The sequence below is a fragment of the Polyodon spathula genome, chromosome 9, assembly GCF_017654505.1.
Source record: "Polyodon spathula isolate WHYD16114869_AA chromosome 9, ASM1765450v1, whole genome shotgun sequence".
NCBI lineage: Eukaryota > Metazoa > Chordata > Actinopteri > Acipenseriformes > Polyodontidae > Polyodon > Polyodon spathula.
This window is the reverse complement of record NC_054542.1, coordinates 12,940,963-12,958,059: the sequence shown is the minus strand read 5'-3', so window position 1 is coordinate 12,958,059 and position 17,097 is coordinate 12,940,963. Positions and strand designations below refer to the sequence as shown.

The 17,097-nt window shown below is 35.6% G+C and overlaps 1 protein-coding gene across 1 annotated transcript in view; it reads left to right on the top strand.

The window, feature by feature from the left end:
* LOC121321043 (E3 ubiquitin-protein ligase listerin-like) overlaps positions 1 to 17,097 on the top strand; it is a 49,897-nt gene that overhangs the window by 16,771 nt on the left and 16,029 nt on the right. Inside the window, exons 6-15 of the mRNA XM_041259954.1 lie at positions 405 to 585; positions 1,108 to 1,281; positions 2,777 to 2,872; positions 3,932 to 3,973; positions 7,128 to 7,317; positions 10,705 to 10,858; positions 15,076 to 15,226; positions 15,621 to 15,825; positions 16,358 to 16,520; positions 16,628 to 16,732. Of these exons, the coding sequence (XP_041115888.1) occupies positions 405 to 585; positions 1,108 to 1,281; positions 2,777 to 2,872; positions 3,932 to 3,973; positions 7,128 to 7,317; positions 10,705 to 10,858; positions 15,076 to 15,226; positions 15,621 to 15,825; positions 16,358 to 16,520; positions 16,628 to 16,732 (1,461 nt within the window). The remainder of the gene's footprint in view (positions 1 to 404; positions 586 to 1,107; positions 1,282 to 2,776; positions 2,873 to 3,931; positions 3,974 to 7,127; positions 7,318 to 10,704; positions 10,859 to 15,075; positions 15,227 to 15,620; positions 15,826 to 16,357; positions 16,521 to 16,627; positions 16,733 to 17,097) is intronic.

The window sequence follows — 17,097 nt, the reverse complement described above, 5'->3', positions numbered from 1 at the left end:
AAACCGATTTAATTGTTTTGCCTTTTAGTTTGTAATGGAATAGGACTTTTAATTGCAGTTTCTTAGTAATTAAGTACAAAACATAGTTTTCTCGGTGCTTGCTATTCTGATAAGTGTTTATTTTTACACGAAACATGAGTAAAACGTTAATGAAAAAGAACTTCCACATAATTCGCTTTTTAGATGAGATCTTTGTAAACCGACTGAGAAATTGCAACAAGAAACAGTTTGTTATTATTATAACTGCCTAATGAAAAAATACATTTGACCCCCTATGTTATACAGCATGTATTGATTACATGTATACATGTGAGCTAACTGATATAAACAATCTGTGTGCATGTACAGACTTATTGCCTTATGGATCTTTTTGTTTTAAAGTCACGTTTTGTTTCTATGTGCAGAAGTGTCCCAGAGGAAGAGAGAGAAGCCAAATATGTGAGGGTTGTTACTTGCTCCCTGCTGGCTTTGAAGAAGCTACTGACATTGCTGCCTGGGCCTGAGATTGACACACTGGAAGAAAACCTTACACAGCTCATATCCCAAAATAAATTTTGGAAATACAGTAAACACACAACTCCACAGGTAATGAATCTACCTAAGCAGCCAATGAGAGTGTTCTTTTTCCCCACCAGTTTTATCATTCCTTTTACTCAGGACATTTTCCAAGGAGATAAAAAAAAAAAAACAGAGTAATAGTCATACAATCACTGAGATCTATTATAAAGTTGTGTGTGTAATGAAGAATAATCCAAATCAATGTGTTTTTGTTTACTGAGCAGTTATTATTGATAGTACACTATGTAAGTCTATTGTATGTTTGATGTATATTGCATGTGCAATACGTTCTTAAAATAACAGCACCTAAATAATCCAGTGAGTATAAAATACTATATAAAAAAAGAAACACAACTAGGACAGCAAAATAGTTTCATAGTACTGAGAATAATTGAAATAATGCTGAAATGATTACCTGTTTAACGGGATGGAGAAATAGGAATCTATATATACATAATGCTAATATTTTATTTTTATTAATATATATATCTTTAAGGAGTGTGTATTATGACAAATAACAGATGTAATTGTTTTTATTTTTTATTATAGATCCGTGGAGCTTTATTTGAAGAAGTGGCCACATTTTGCCAGCGCACACCTGAGCTAATACAGACTCAAGCTACACGAGCATGCTCAGCTGTGTTGTTAAACATTGATGACACTGACCCTGTGGTCTGCCCAGCTCTGTGGGAAGCAGTTCTTTACATCCTTACCAACATTAAGGTATGAGTTTGCTTCTTCAAGGCACTGAGACTGGTATGTGGAGAATCGCTTAGTGAACTACATTAATATGACTTATTTGTCATGGAAAATCCAGTGGCACTAAATAATAATATGCAGATTTAGTCACCTCCAAAATAAAAATGTACTCTTTTTTTTTTTTTTTTTTTTGTGTGTGTGTGTCAGTGAAATAAAATGCAAATAATGTTTCAAAACTAGAAATGAACAACTCAGAGTGTTTGTAGTGAGCTACCTCCTGGGTTCTTAATAATTTTAAAGAAATATTTCTTTATTGCTAAATTTTTTAGCAAGCTTAGGAAATAGATCTTAAAGTATGATAAAATTTGTTAAACATATGTCTGAAATATTTTTGTAAAATATAGGGCCATATTTATCAAAATTATCACGTTTCATTTTGAGAAACTGCGCATGTCAAGGAGACTTAGGAAATTTGGTATGAAATCAGTTATGTTTACATTCTTATTGTTTAGATTTACTTTGACATTTCATTTTTTAGTTACCACAACAATGGTAACTATTTTATTTAAGTGCATGGTTTATGTAACCCTTAATATGCTATTATATTTTCCAGTTTATCATTCGGCTCAGGACTGGTTTTATTAATTTGGATATTTATATGTTTATCACAGTATGTACAGTTGCAGACAAAAGTATTAGGACCTTACACTTATTATACCGTAATTTAAGGTAAGATTAAGGACAAGCATTTAAACCTTTAACCACTTTTAAATAAAACAAAGCAAAATACACAATTTCTAGTAATGAACAAATCTATTAAAAAAAACTAAAAACTTCGATCATGACAAGCACTACTGCTTTAGTATTTCATGTGTCCTTTTTTTGCTTTTGTTTCGGCTTACAGGACAGATTTTTTTTTTAGATCAGTCCAAAGCCATTCAATAACTTATCTTAGTCATATCTCATTCGTCCAATCACCAATCTATTTTATATCTTTTGAATTACGAGGATGAGCTAGACTAGCCGGATTACAGTCTGGTACGGTTTGGTATGATATGTTTTAATTGTCATTCGCTCCAAAAATGGGTGGGCCCAAGCGTGGCTCCGCCCTTGGCTTACAAAACGGTTTACATTTACAGCAGAAATACTTTATATAGAGGTTTAGTCAGAACAAAGACTCGGACAACCTTGTTTTTTCATGCATCTGACATGAAGCTAATTTTATCCTGCTATATCCAGGATGCTAAACAAATCCCACTTGTTTTTGAATTCAGCTACTATATTGTGACTCGATGGAAAAAATTGGGTAGGAAACAAAGATACTGCATTTATCAAGATCAATCACCCAATATATTTTTATTTTATATAGCGCCTTTCATAGTGGACCACCATCACAAAGATGCAACAAGTGAGGTTCAACAACAATATCCTGACAGATACCATTTGAGGAATTTAACAGTACTGAAGTCTTTTGTGTTTATTCTTACCAGGCTGTCAAGTGAGCGTGCTGTGTCTGTGAAAAGATACAGACTTCCTGGTTAATATGCTGTACAGCGTTCTTCACTGTTGTGATAGCAACGAGGAGAAGAGACGCATTTTGGATCACATTTCCAAGGTGCGTCAGCTTATTTAAAAATAAATAAATAAATACATTTAAAAAATCCAATTCTAACAGAATGAAATATCTTTAAAAAGATCACAGTAGAGTTTTGTAATAGAAAGATGCTAACCATATACTGTAGGACAGGGATCTTCAACTCCGGTCCTGGAAAGCTCCTGGGTCTTCTGGTTTTCGCTTCAACTGAGTTCTCGGTTACATAATTGCACCAATTATTGGCTTAATTAGTCAAGATTAACAGGTGTTCCAGATCTTTAGCCACTGATGATGTAAAGACACCTATAAAACCTGCAGGATAGGGGCTCATCAGGACCAGGGTTGGAGACCCCTGCTGTAGGATAGCAAATATATCCTGGATAGTAGGAAATGCAGTCATTTATTCAGTCATGGACACGAACCATCCCTTGATATCCAAGGCCTTTAATTCTTTTCAACAAAGTAGACCTGTATACCTCGTAATTCCACTCCAAACTACAGACATCTGTTGCAGTATAGGAAATATATAGAAAGTGCAGCTATGGCCAAAGGTTTTGCATCGTCTGTAATTTTAAGACTGAGACATAATTTAAAAAATAATAATAATCTGGAAATAATTTATTTATGTAATTCATTATGTAATCAAAGCAACTTCAAAATAATGCTGCAAAATTCTACCCGAAGCCATACTAGTAATACAGTATTTCTTGTTAGATTTCAAAATGTCATATTTTTGAATTTGTCTGTTTTTCATTAAGTATATGGGAAACTACAAAGCAGTATGTAATTCAATATGTTAACTATTCTAATTATTCAGGAGGTTTCATTCATCTTTATGTAGCAAACTGTGTTAATTATATAGGGTGATGCAAAACGTCTGGCTACGACTGTACATGTGTACTCATTTGTCACTAGATATAAGAAATGTAAGGGCAAATATATTCTGTTTGTATAGCATGGTTATTGTTATGACTTTGCAGTTTTAAAATCAAATTACCGTTTTCATTTTGCCTTTATACTAAGGCACATGTTTGTTTTTTTTCCCCCAACTTAACATGTTCTTTTATATTTGCTGGATAGATGGACCTAAAATGGAGTACCTTGCTTCAAATCATACATAAGGTACAGTGTGGTTCTATAATTGAAGTCTGCTTTTTATTTTAATTCATTACAAAAAACATAGTTATGGTTTAAGCTTGAAGCCACAAGGCAGGACATTCTTTACAGAAAATAACACATTAATTTGAATTGAGAAGTACGAAGCCACAAAAGTCAGGAAATGTGATACCACCCGTAACTCAGATGCATTCAGGTTAGGCTTTTATCAAAGACACTGTGATGTGATGGGATGTGATGGGCAGGTACTATTCAGTAATAAGGGGAACAGTGAAAATGGCAGAGGTGAGAACATTTCTTTTAAAACCTTAGCAACAACACCAAGGAAAACTTCAACTAAACAATAAGGGAAGCAGAGAAAATCCATTTTTAGTTACATTTTCTCTGCTCTTCTGATCTTTGCTGTTGAAATTTGTTAATATATTTTAAGGGTGGTTTTAAAATTAATTTTGCTACCTCATTAGGACATGATTATTATGATATATTCTACATGCTATGGATGTAGGTCATAATGATTACTTATTCTGATATCTGCAGTGTGTTATTTATTGAGGGATACTTGCTCATTGTTGTTTTAGTTGAAGTTTTCTTGTGTTGCTAAACATTTCAAAAACATTTTCACTACTCCCCTTATCATTAACTGGAACTTTTCCTTGTTAAAGGTGTTGGTGCTAATGTTTATATTTTAAATATTTAGCAAGTGTTATGTATTGAGCCAGCTTCCTCACTGTCCTATACACTCAGTCTATCTATTTAAATGTAGTATAGCAAGAACAAAACAATCGAGAATAGTGTTTGCTGACAGCAGCAATACAGTAACCACAATACCAACTAGTCTCTGGTTTGAATGACGAGTTAAAGAAATCAAAGACCTGGATGAAGTCTGATTACTTTAAGCAATTTTTTATTTCATAATAATAATAATAATAATAATAATAATAATAATAATAATAATAATAATAATACAAAGGCACGGTGCTCTCTTCTCTAGCAATATACTGTGAAGTTACTGAACAAACAGCACGATATCAGCATTAACACATAGACTACTAGATATTTGAAATAAGAAAACAAAAATAATAAATTATAGAACCTAACGGTAGCTTAAATACTGAAATTTACACAACTACACGAACCTGCACTCAAATCCTAATTTACAAAAAAAAAAAAACAGTTCACAAACCATGATAGCTTTTGTGTATGAGGCGTCTGAACTGAAGAACAGTTCCTTGTATGTAGAAGATTTATTTATTGATTTATTTTTTTAGTATTGAGGTATTATGTAGGCTATTGGAAATAACCAGGAGGCGACATATAGTCTACCTCTGGGATATTTAGAAGCCTGAAGAGCATACATGGAATTCTGAGCAAACCGCATTACTCACAGAATAATGGGGAAAACATTTGTATTCATTACCAACATAAACTAGTGTTGCATAAAATCACTGACTACCAAACAGAAAAAAGTTTGTCTTTTTTTTTTTCTTTTACGTATTCATTTTCAATTTAACGACACGAGGCGGGCCTTTCTGGACGGTTAAGCTTTCAGGTTCTCTTGCTTAATTGGTGACCGCACCTTTAATTGTGTAGAGTTGTAATATGTGAGAGTGCATGCTGCAGCTCCCATGCTCGGTGTTAGTAAAGTCCTGATCTGAGAGCATGTAACAGACAGCTCTTCTGTTTACATGTTAGTTTATTTTTTCAGTAAAAACAAGTTTACGATTCAGTGGGCTTGTTACGTTTTTTACGATATGAAACACACCACAGCAAGCACATTATCACATATATTAGATATGTTTCTATACACTTTGGTATGTAAATGTGATATTTACCATAGTGATGCTCGGCACCTTTACATTTTAAATACCAAGCCTTCATTTTGTTGTCCTCCAGCTAGGCAGGCTTGGTTACCTGCTCAACACAAACAATGCTTTTTACTTAAATTTAATTCACCTGATGTCTGCAGCTATTGTACTTTTATTTACTTTATTACTTATTGAACTGATTTTAAAACCGGAAAATAACTTTTTTATTTTTTATTTTTTGGTATTGTTTCAAACATGCTGTACCCCGGCTGGGTCTATGACAATTTATCACCAACAATTCATCACCAGCGACAATTCATCATGGAGTGTACATTATCATATCACAGCTGTTTAAAACGCTACAGGTGAAAATGACCGGTGCGGTGCTTGTAACCCTAACCCTAATTGGTGAGTTATTGTCTGTGATGAATTGTTGCTGTTGATTAATTATTGTTGATAAATTGTTGGTGATGAAAAAGTGCATGACAAATTGACTGCTATAAAAACTGTTGATCGGCTGCATTCGGCACTAAAAACCTGAGCACTCAAAGTCATTCTCGCCAGAGCCGACCAAATTGAAATCAAAGGAAATTGAGTAACATGTTTAGTTTACTTTCTGACAGTGTTACTCTAATGTATAATAATTATGCAAATGGACTGTAGTTCTATGGCCATCTTCAAAGATGTCGGAGGAGCTAGGAGCATACAGCAATGAGACTGTCTGTGTGGCAGGCAGGCAGAGATAGAGAGACAGGTGCCTAAAAGCTGTTTCACTGAATAGGGAGGGAATTTACATGGGACGAAAAAAAAACAAACAAAAATACCTACAAATCCAATCTAATTATAAACACTGGAGAAAATGAAGTCTCCAGACCCCTGCCTTGGCGTCAAATACTATAGCTGTAGCTGTTAGGTTTTTTTTTTCCAGGTCTGCAGAAAAATGACATTGTAGTTCGTATTGTACACAGGGGAAGTGTTAACATTGTGACCCCCTTTTATCTTTGAAAATACGAGTCCTATTGAAAGACCAAGATCTGTCTTAAAGTGTTTATATTCTGAAGGACATCCAGTTTAACTGGAAAATAAGTTGAAACCATAACTATATACAGCACGAATACAAGCAGTTTAAGGTCTGTGTTTAGTATGTGGATGTCTAGATAAAATGCAATGCTTTAAAAAAGTGTTGTTTTTATAAATGTGGCCTTTGCTGTTCTATTTAAAAATGCATGTGGTACATCATACCGTATGCATTCAGTCAGTAATGGAGTTTTGCACTTGATTAAAATAAAGTGTATTTTCTTTCATGCCCATATGTTTGTTTTTAACAAATTGTAATTATTTATTTTTTTTAACAGGCATGTGCAGATGAAGCTAAGTTTGAGGCAACATCAGATTGGTTGAAAGGAGAAGTGTTGGGAGAGAAGCTTGTAAAGCTGGCAGAGGACCTTTGTGCCATTGGGCTAAATAGGATCTCCACCTTGGAATCCTCCCATTCAGACAGCTGGGCACTTATCAGCCTAGAGTTGTCTCAGCATGTTCAGAAGCGTAAGTGGATTTTATTGCATCCATACTGAACAAATACACTTGGGGGTTTAAAAAAAAAAAAAAAAAAATTCCAAGCAGTTGCTTTACATTGAATATCTTGAGAAATAATAGTTAGATTGTGATGAAACTTGCAAAGGACCTTCTTTTTAACAAATTATTAAGGAACCAATCTTATGTGTCTCTCAGTGGCACTATGTTATATGTAAGCCGTAGTGCATCGAGGGGGGGGGGGGGGGGGGCTGAGCAGGCTATAGCGCCCCCCCCCCCTCCCCCCCATGCGAACCAAAAAAGAGCTCAGCTTGCTATAACGATTCTTTCAGCAGGTTACACAGCGTCTGTGTTGTTTGCTGCGCACCAGACTGAAAGCTCACTTGATCAAAACTGTAGCGTGAGCAGGGGGGCGTGGCTACCAGACTGCGTGTTCTGTGATTCGTTGTTTATGTTCCGTTAATGTGTTGGGCACACTGTACTTGCAGGCCAAAGGACAGAACTGCCAGGGGGTGGGGGGAAGTTTGCACTATATGTGGCTGTTTCCGCGGATTTTATTCGTATTTTCTGTGGTTGCTAAATAATGAGCTTGGCAACGAAAGCATATATGTCATTGCTTAACCATTGCCAGAAAATTGAGGGGGGTAAATATTTTGTGTCGTGGAAAACTGACATTGATAATAGAAGAAAAAGGAGAAGAAAAAAAAAAAAAAACACAATAAAACTTAACCCTACAGAAACATTGGTTTGACCCAAGTCCGCACTGCACTTTTTACAGCAAACGTTAGCAGCAGCGTGTCTGCAACAAGATTCTGGGCAGTTTTGGTTTGGAGACTACAAAACAAATGTATTAAATAATAGAGAGTGGTAGTTGTTAGTTTAGTTTGTTTTTATTATGTATTAACACTAGAACTACCGGAGCGGTCTTTGGCGCATCACGTTTTTAAAATGCATTTTTCTCCACTGATTTGGCAGCTAGCCACGTGTGTGTGTGTTTTTTCAATTTTGTTTTGTTTTTTTACTTTTCCTAAATATATATATTAAACACCTCAAACCATCAGTAGACCCAGGGTTGCAGAAACAGTGGATTTGGTTTAGTGCTGCTGAACTTGAGAGCTTCGCGCTTGTTTTGAGTATATACAGGAGACATTTTCAGACGTGATTTAGCTATCAACAGTTGGAAAAATACTTATTTTCTAGTTAAATAAGTACAACGCAGGACTGCACAGCAAGTCTTAGGCATGATTATATTGAAGAAAAAAAAAGTTACTGAATAAGTGTACCAAACGAGCTACTGCAAGACTGGAGACGGAAATTACCATTGAATAGCTAACAGTCGAACTCAGCCAGAAAATACGTGTAAACAGAAAACACTTGTACAAAACAGTCAAACAAACACATCTTGAGCACTATTCGCTATTGCTTTACAGAGTTTCATAAGCTCCCGCTGCATGTCAAAAGTCGTCTCTGAGCAGCTAAAACCACTCTGTTTTATAGCCCAGCATTTGCAATCATAAGTCCCCTTCCAACACCACCCCCAAGTCTTGTGTCAGTGCTCGTGTTGTAACAGGTTTCCCTCATGTGTAACAAGCAGGCTGCAAAAACTGTCAGACAATATTCTGAAGGAAAACACAATAACAACAAAACGTCTGATTAACAAAGAAATTATTATGTAAGGAAAACAGAGTTAAAGGTAAGTACTATGTTTGGTATGTTAAAATAAACACGAGGTTTTGACTACATTTAACACAGAACAGTTTCGTAGCGCGTGCGACACTGCAGTAATTTTGTGCGCATTTTAATATAATGTAAAAAAGACAGCTGCGGTAGTTCTAGGTATGTATGCACGCCCGGTAGTTCTAGGTATGCATGCACGACCAGTAGTTCTAGGTAAGTATGCACGCCGAGTAGTTCTGGGGAGAAAGTATGCACGCCCGGTAGTTCCAGGTTTGTATTCACGCCCGGTAGTTCTAGTTATGTATGCACGCCCGGTAGTTCTAGGTATGTGTGCACGCCCGGTAGTTCTAGGTATGTATGTACGCCCGGTAGTTCTAGTGTTAATTCAGTTATATTCATTAAAAAAGATGAGAGAACCAATCGTTTTTTTTTTTTTTTTTTTGGGTGTGTTTTTTTTATTATTATAAAAAGGAAACAGGTTTGTGTTCCTGCGGGGCCATGAACAGATTTAAGTTCAGCACCAACTCTAAATAAAACATTATTACTGTTATTAAGCACTAGTAATACTCTGAAGCAGTGGTATATCAAAATAACAAAATCATGGTTTCACTTTAGTGAAGTACGCTACAATGGTTTTATTATTAAAAACGTGTAGTTTTTCAATCAACGTGCTCATTCAATCAAAGTAGGAATTTACTTTCATCAGTAATCAGTGGCATTCAATCCGTTTTCATTTTGTCAGTTTGCAAAAGTAAAATAACTTTATTATTACATTGAACATATTGCGTGTACACGACATTTGGACTAAGGTTATTTTATTTATTTTCAGTTACGTTTCAGACAGACTTGCCTAGCCAAACCCCCCCCCCCCCCCCCCCCCCCCCCCAAAAAAAAAATGTAAATGCTGGTTGTGCCACTGTAGCAGTGTGTAGAATTTGTAAACAAATGATGATATATATATATATATATATATATATATATATATATATATATATATATATATATATATATATATATATATATATATATATGTCAACAGAGACTCTCATTGGTGAGGTTTACCTGGAAAAAATAATTGATAAACTACATGCAACTCTATTGAAAGCCAAAAATCTGTCTGATGCTGGTGACATTGAGCCTTTGGTGTCCTTCATCTGTGATGTGGCTTCCAATTTCTTTTGCTCAGTTAAAAACTGTCTGCTGCTATGGTCAGCTGAAGATCTTTTGTTAACAGTTTTCCAACTGTGTGCTCAGAGCCAGGAAATTACTAACTTGTCAGGTAAGTTGTTGTTTTGTACCCTGATTTTTTAAAAGTAAAATTGGGACCTGTATTTTAAACATTAATACAAGTGCTTATATTTCGGTTGTTAATGTAGTAAATACCAATGAGGACGTTATTATTGTGATTATATGTCAATGAAGACCTAGAATTTGCATCTTTGTTGTTATCCCTGTGTAGCTTAAAGTAAAACAACTAAGGTTGTTCTTTACATTGAGGTGGGTAGGTATGTAACGTCGTACTGCAGGAGGTGAGGTCTCAGGAGGGCTACCAGGGATTACCTATATATTAAACAGTTAATATGTACAGCTGGCCCTGGCTCTTATGGTATACATAAGTTGTCTTTGGGCACTTTGGGTGGGCAAGAGGATTGCATACTATATGTAAAAAACAATATGGGGAAATTTGGTGATCACTCATTCATGTCATATTCTTTCTGGAAGACTCACTGCTGCAGAAACTGAACAATGCATGTTTTGCTGGTATACAGTCACTGGTTGGACAGATTGGAACTGATTTTGGGGAAGGGACCTTCTTGCATAGTTCTGCACTATGGGTGAAGAACCAAATTCTAAATTCAACTGTGGGTGTAAAAAGGTAAATTGCTTTTCTTGTTTTCCGTTTACAAATATATAGGTTCAAAGAGATTAAAGTGATTAACTCCCATTTATAAGAAAAGCTCAAGCAGGCTTCTATCAGATGGTGGAGGCCGGCTGCTACATCACAGCATCAGCTGTGAATCAAATTTAAAATCAATCCGCACAAGTACTGGCTTTTTGGTCAATAAATACTAAACAAAGACACAAAGAAACAGTTTAGTAATATTGCTCAATACAGATATCTAGCACTATCCAGCTAAACTATAAGCAACTCTGACAAGTAAAAAAGAATGTGTTTAATAAAGTTGTTTGTTTTTTCTCATTTATTTTTTTGTAATCAATTGTTTTTTTTTATTTTTGATAACAGAAACAAAGAATACAAAATTAATAATAAAATAAACTATTTACAACATTGCCAATGCTTGCACATTAAAATAATAATAAAATAACTAAGAAAAAGTTACTACAATATTGTTATCTAAAAATAAAATTACATACCAAACACAGAAGCTAGTATGAAGGTAACGGAACGGAGCCCATGCCATTTAAACATCAGCGTAGCCAAATCGGCAGCAGTTGCACTCCATGCCTGTATAGCTGTCAGACTTGCCTTATTAATCCTGGCTGTGGAGCATTCCAAAAAAACAATGCTTCTAAAGCCCGAGAGCCAGGTAGCAATCATAGGAGTAGGGTCCGTCCAAAGCCGTACAATGGATTTCTTGGCTGCAGTTAACCCTGCCAGAAGTATCCTGCTCTTGTGTAGACAAAGGCCCAGGGTGGAGTCATCATTCAATAGAAATACAACCAGATTTTTTATGATCTGAACCTCCGTCAGCTCAATAATAGTTTGAGCTTCACTGTCCCAGAACGCAGCCACAATCGGACAATCCCAAAACATGTGTAGGTATGAGCCCACTGCACCAGTCTGACAAACTGCACAGAGCGGACTAGGGGACCTTTTCATTTTAAAAAGTATGTATGGAGTAGCATATGCTTTATGGATAAGTTTAAAGTGTATTAATTGGTGAGCTGGGTTCTTGGAAGCCAAAAATGTATTGTTTAATACATTGTCCCAATCAGGAGAAAAGCCCAGCTTTTCCATTTCACGCTCCCACATTTTTGTAACACTATTACATGCTTGTTTTAGCAAGTGTCCATAGATATTTGTGACTGTCCCTCGTGAACAGCTTTCTGTCACCAGCTAGTCTATCACAGGATGAGGACGTACACCTGAGTAGGAACCAAGGAACCCCATAGGCACGTAAAGTAGACCTTAGTCTTAAATATAGAAAATAAGAGAAACCGGGGAGAGAGAAGTCTTCCTTGAGTCACTGGAACGTTCGAAGGCCTTCACTGTTAAAAATATCTTTAAAACTATGCACACCGCTATTTGACCTTTGTGCATTGCAGTACTGTCAGATGAATGCAGGGACATTTTTCATTCCAAATAAATTTTGATATAATAGAATTGGCTTCCTTAAAAAAAAAGTAGGATATGGGGATAGGGGTAACATAGAAAATAAAAAATTAACTCTTGGTAATATGTTCATTTTAATCGTGTCTATCCTGCCTCGTAAAGATAAATGCAAGGGAGACCATCTCTGCAGGTCTTGTTTAATTTTGTCAGATAAAGAAGTGTAATTAACTTTGTTTAAAAGTTGCAGAGTGGGGTGAATCTGTATTCCCAAATATGTAAATTTATTATCCGTTGGGATTGTAATAGGGAGTACTGCATTCTTTGCAGCTAGATTTAGAGGCATTAAAATTGATTTAGCCCAATTAATTTTATAACCAGATATACTGCCAAATTTAGTAAATAGTGCTAGACAATGAGGAGTTGATTCTGAAATATTTGAAAGATATAAAAGAATGTCATCGGCGTAAAGAGAAATGTATTGTTTTGAGCCTGCGGTTGTTATTGGAGAGATAGCTGTACTTTGTCTGACAGCTTGAGCTAGCGGTTCCAACGATAGAGCAAATAGCAATGGGGAGAGAGGGCATCCTTGGCGTGTTCCCCGTTGAAGTTTAAAAGGGGAGGATTGACAGTTACCATTCATCACAGATGCTAAAGAATTGTTATATAGTACTTGCACCATATGAATAAGTTTTTTCTCTCAATTTATATGTGATCCTTTATGAATATTTGAATACCATCTCAATTCATAAATTCAGCTTTTAGGAGTTTTTTGCAGAATATATATATATATATATATATATATATATATATATATATATATATATATATATATATATATATATATATATATATATACACACACACACACACACACACACACACACACATATACAGTAGCAGTCAAAAGTTTGAGTACATCTGCTTGAAACCAGGTTTTTCATGATTATCTATTGTTTTAATTGTATAAACTTGTCTATTTCATTATACGATATGTGTACTTATATAACCTGATAATCATAAGTGAATTGCATTCAAAAATTTAATTTTAAAATGAAAATGTAAATCTTGTCAATTTCAATGAAATGGTCACCCAAAGCAAGCACCCAAGTCAGTTAAAAGTCTGAAATGTGTACAAGATGGAACACTGGCCTAAGTATAAAAGTGTCTTTGTTAGATGCTCTCTGAGTTAACTAGCATGTTACCTAATTAACCTTTTGTCACCAATTATTGTTAACAGGTGAGGGTCCATGATTACTGTAAATATAGGTAGCATAGGCACAAGTTTGTAATTCCTGAATGTAAGGGAGCAGAAAATCCACTCAGTTAGGCAAAGAAAAAAGACAGCCTGTAATTACTTTAAGATAAGGTGGTCAATCTTTAAGACAAATCGCAAGAACTTTGCAAGTGTCTGTAACTGCTGTGGCCAAGACCATCAAACGATTTGAAGAAACTGGCACTCATAGGACCGAACGAGGTCAGGCAGGCCAAGGGTGACCTCAGAATCAGAGAACAAGTTCATTCGAGTCACAAGTCTGCGAAACCGGCGATTAACTGCCCCTGAAATACAAGCTCAGCTAAATGCTACTAGAAGTACAGATGTTTCAACATCAACTGTTCAGAGGAGATTTTGTGAAGCTGGCATAACTGAAAAAATTGCTGCAAAGAAACCATTGTTAAGAGTGCAGAATAAGAGGAAGAGACTTGCCTGGGCCAAAAAACACAAAAACTGGAGGTTTGAGGAGTGGAAGTCGGTCTTATGGACCGATGAGTCAAAATTTGAAATATTTGGGTCAAACGCCGAGTATTTGAAAGACGCAGAGACGGTGAGCGCATGAGTTCTGCATGTGTGGTTCTCACTGTCAAGCATGGAGGAGGCAGTGTCATGCTCTGGGGTTGCTTTGCTGGTGACAGAGTTGGTGGTCTTTACCAAGTCCATGGCAAGCTCAACCAGCATGGCTATCATAGCATACTTCAGAGGCATGCCATTCCGTCAGATTACAGCTAGTTGGGCAGTCCTTCATTCTTCAGCAAGATAATGACCCGAAACACACCTCAGAGTTGTGCAAGAACTATCTGGCGAAGAAGGAAAGTGAAGGACAACTCAATCTAATGACCTGGCCTGCACAGTGTCCAGACCTCAATCCCATAGAACTTGTATGGGAGAAACTGGACAGAAGAGTCAAAGAAAAGCTACCCACAAGTGCCCTACATCTGGGAATTGCTGCAGAAGAGCTGGGAAGAGATGTCAGGTGATTTCCTGCTGAAACTTGTTAACCGAATGCCTCGTGTGTGTGAGGCTGTTATTAAGGCAAAGGGTGGCTATTTTGAGGAATCCAAGATTTAGAGCCAATTTTCAGTTTTCTTGAACATTGCTTTGATACTCCTTATGTTTTGTTTTGTATATTGTAACGTGTTTTCATTTTCAAGTATTTACAGAAACGTATACGACGTAAAACATTGTCAATTATGAAAAAAACCTAGTTTCCAGCAAATGTACTCAAACTTTTGACTGGTACTCTGTGTGTGTGTGTGTGTGTGTGTGTGTATATATATATATATATATATATATATATATATATATATATATATATATATATATATATATATATATATATATATATTCACTTATGATTATCAGCTTATATAAGTACACGTATCATATAATGAAATATTAAGTGTTTATAGACACGTTTATACAGTTAAAAGCATAGATAATCATGAAAAACCTGGTTTCAAGCAGGTGTACTCAAACTTTTGACTGGTACTGTATATGGTGTTTTTTTGTTTTGTTTTGTTAGCTTGCAGGTACTCATTTCATCTGTATGCAGTTTAGTGGAAAATCTGATCAAGACTAATCCACCCAGCTCTCACATTATGGAAAAATTTGTTGAGTGTTTAACACCTAGTGATTCAGAATGGAAGATGATGAGACAGGCACTTCCTCCACAGGTTGTACAAATACATTTCCATTGGTTCTTACCTGGTACATGGTTGTGTTAAGTTTTTGCATATTTAGAAAAGTATTATACAGTGGCGTGTGATTGTTAATAATTATTAGGTGGATATTAAGTTTATATTTCAATAATTAATCAACCCATTAGTCCTAAATTAACGTAATTTTGACTTTTATAGAGTATGTGTGTGTGTGTGTGTGTGTGTGTGTGTGTGTATATATATAATATATATATTTCAGTAGAAGACACTTTGATGTCCTAGTAGAGTGTGTATGCACAGAGTGTCTGTGTATAATTTGTGCTCATTTGTATTTCAGTTTTGTTTCTGTTATTGTCAGCTCTGGATGAAACCCAAATAAAATATGTTTTTTTTTGTTACCTAATTGCAGTGGCTGAAGCGACCTCTGTTAAATGGAAGACTGAGTTTGAATTGTCAGTACCACTGTATGGATGTATGGAGATTCCGCTCCTCTGTCAAGATTCCAAGTCATCTGTGTGCTGCAGCATTATTGGGTCAAGTGATTTTAATTATGTTGGAGTCTGAAAGTATTAATGAAGTAGACAAACTCAATCTTGTTGGAGCTGAATGCACAGGTAAGTGAAGATCTTTTTTTTTAATGTGTTGTTTTTCATCCCTGGAGGGACACCTGTTTTTTGTGCTTATCACATTATAATTCAGCTTTATATACAGACTTTTAGATTATGTTTCTGAAAGAAAAGCAATATTTGAATAATAAAATCTGTCAGCTCTGTAGCAGGGCTTCAAACACACTTTTTTGCCTTGGGAGAGGTAAAGTCTGAATTGTCATGCCTGCTTTTTTATTGGTTTATTGGGGTTCATGAAGAGAACTTTTTTCAGCTTGGTACTGTAAGCTTTTCACTTCTGTTTGTTATAAATATTGACACACACTTTTAAAGGCAGAGGCAGCATTTTGGGGTTCACAGGCACCTTCAGTTGCCAAAAACAGTTTAAGTCGCAGTCTGGAGCCCTGTGTAGTTTTGGTTAACGGCTACACTGTGCTTGCTGCAACACTTTTGTCATCATTTCTCCTTTATCTTTGTGGAATTCACTGATGCGCCACTTAATTGGGCTGGAAATAACCCTGTTATGTGTGCTTTTAATTAGTTGTAGAAGTACTCTACTCGCTGCAGTGGTGTGAAGAAATTGAAGTTCTTCCAGCTGTGGTGTCAGAATTTTTTGGGATGCTTCAAGAAATGAACATTACAAATGAAAGAATAAGCAAAGAAAGTGGAAAATTGTTTAATGTTCTCGAAACCTTGTTTTCCAGGTAAAGTGTTTCATCTTTATTTAAACAAACAAACAAAAAAGGTTAATAAGGTTACAGCCAATGTATCAGAACAAAAGTAGCACCATAATGTTTTATTCCCCAAACAGGTCTATGCAGAGTGGGTCATTGTGGACCCTGACTCTAGCAAAATATCCAGAAACAAAAGCAGTCAGTAGTTCTGATCTAAAGAAGCTTTATGGAACTATTGAAAGGTAAGTTCATACAAATTCATCACATTTATTCATAATATAAAGGCTGTCCAGTGTAGTCAGAAATGATCCCATCTTTGGGGGAATATGATAAAAGCTGTCCACAACTAATGTTACAAGAAATGTCACTTAACAGCATATCCCTATAAGCTGAACTCCCTCCATATATAGTCTAATTTTAATACAACAGAGTTGTAATTTACGTATTCTTAATCCTCGATATAAATGACCAAATTAGAATTTTGAATTGAAGAACGGCTAATAAACAAAAGCAAGTAATGTGTATAATATAAAATACTCAACTGCTTTTATCTATTTAAAAAAATACAGTTGGCCCATAGTTTTTAAACAATACCATTTTAAAGACT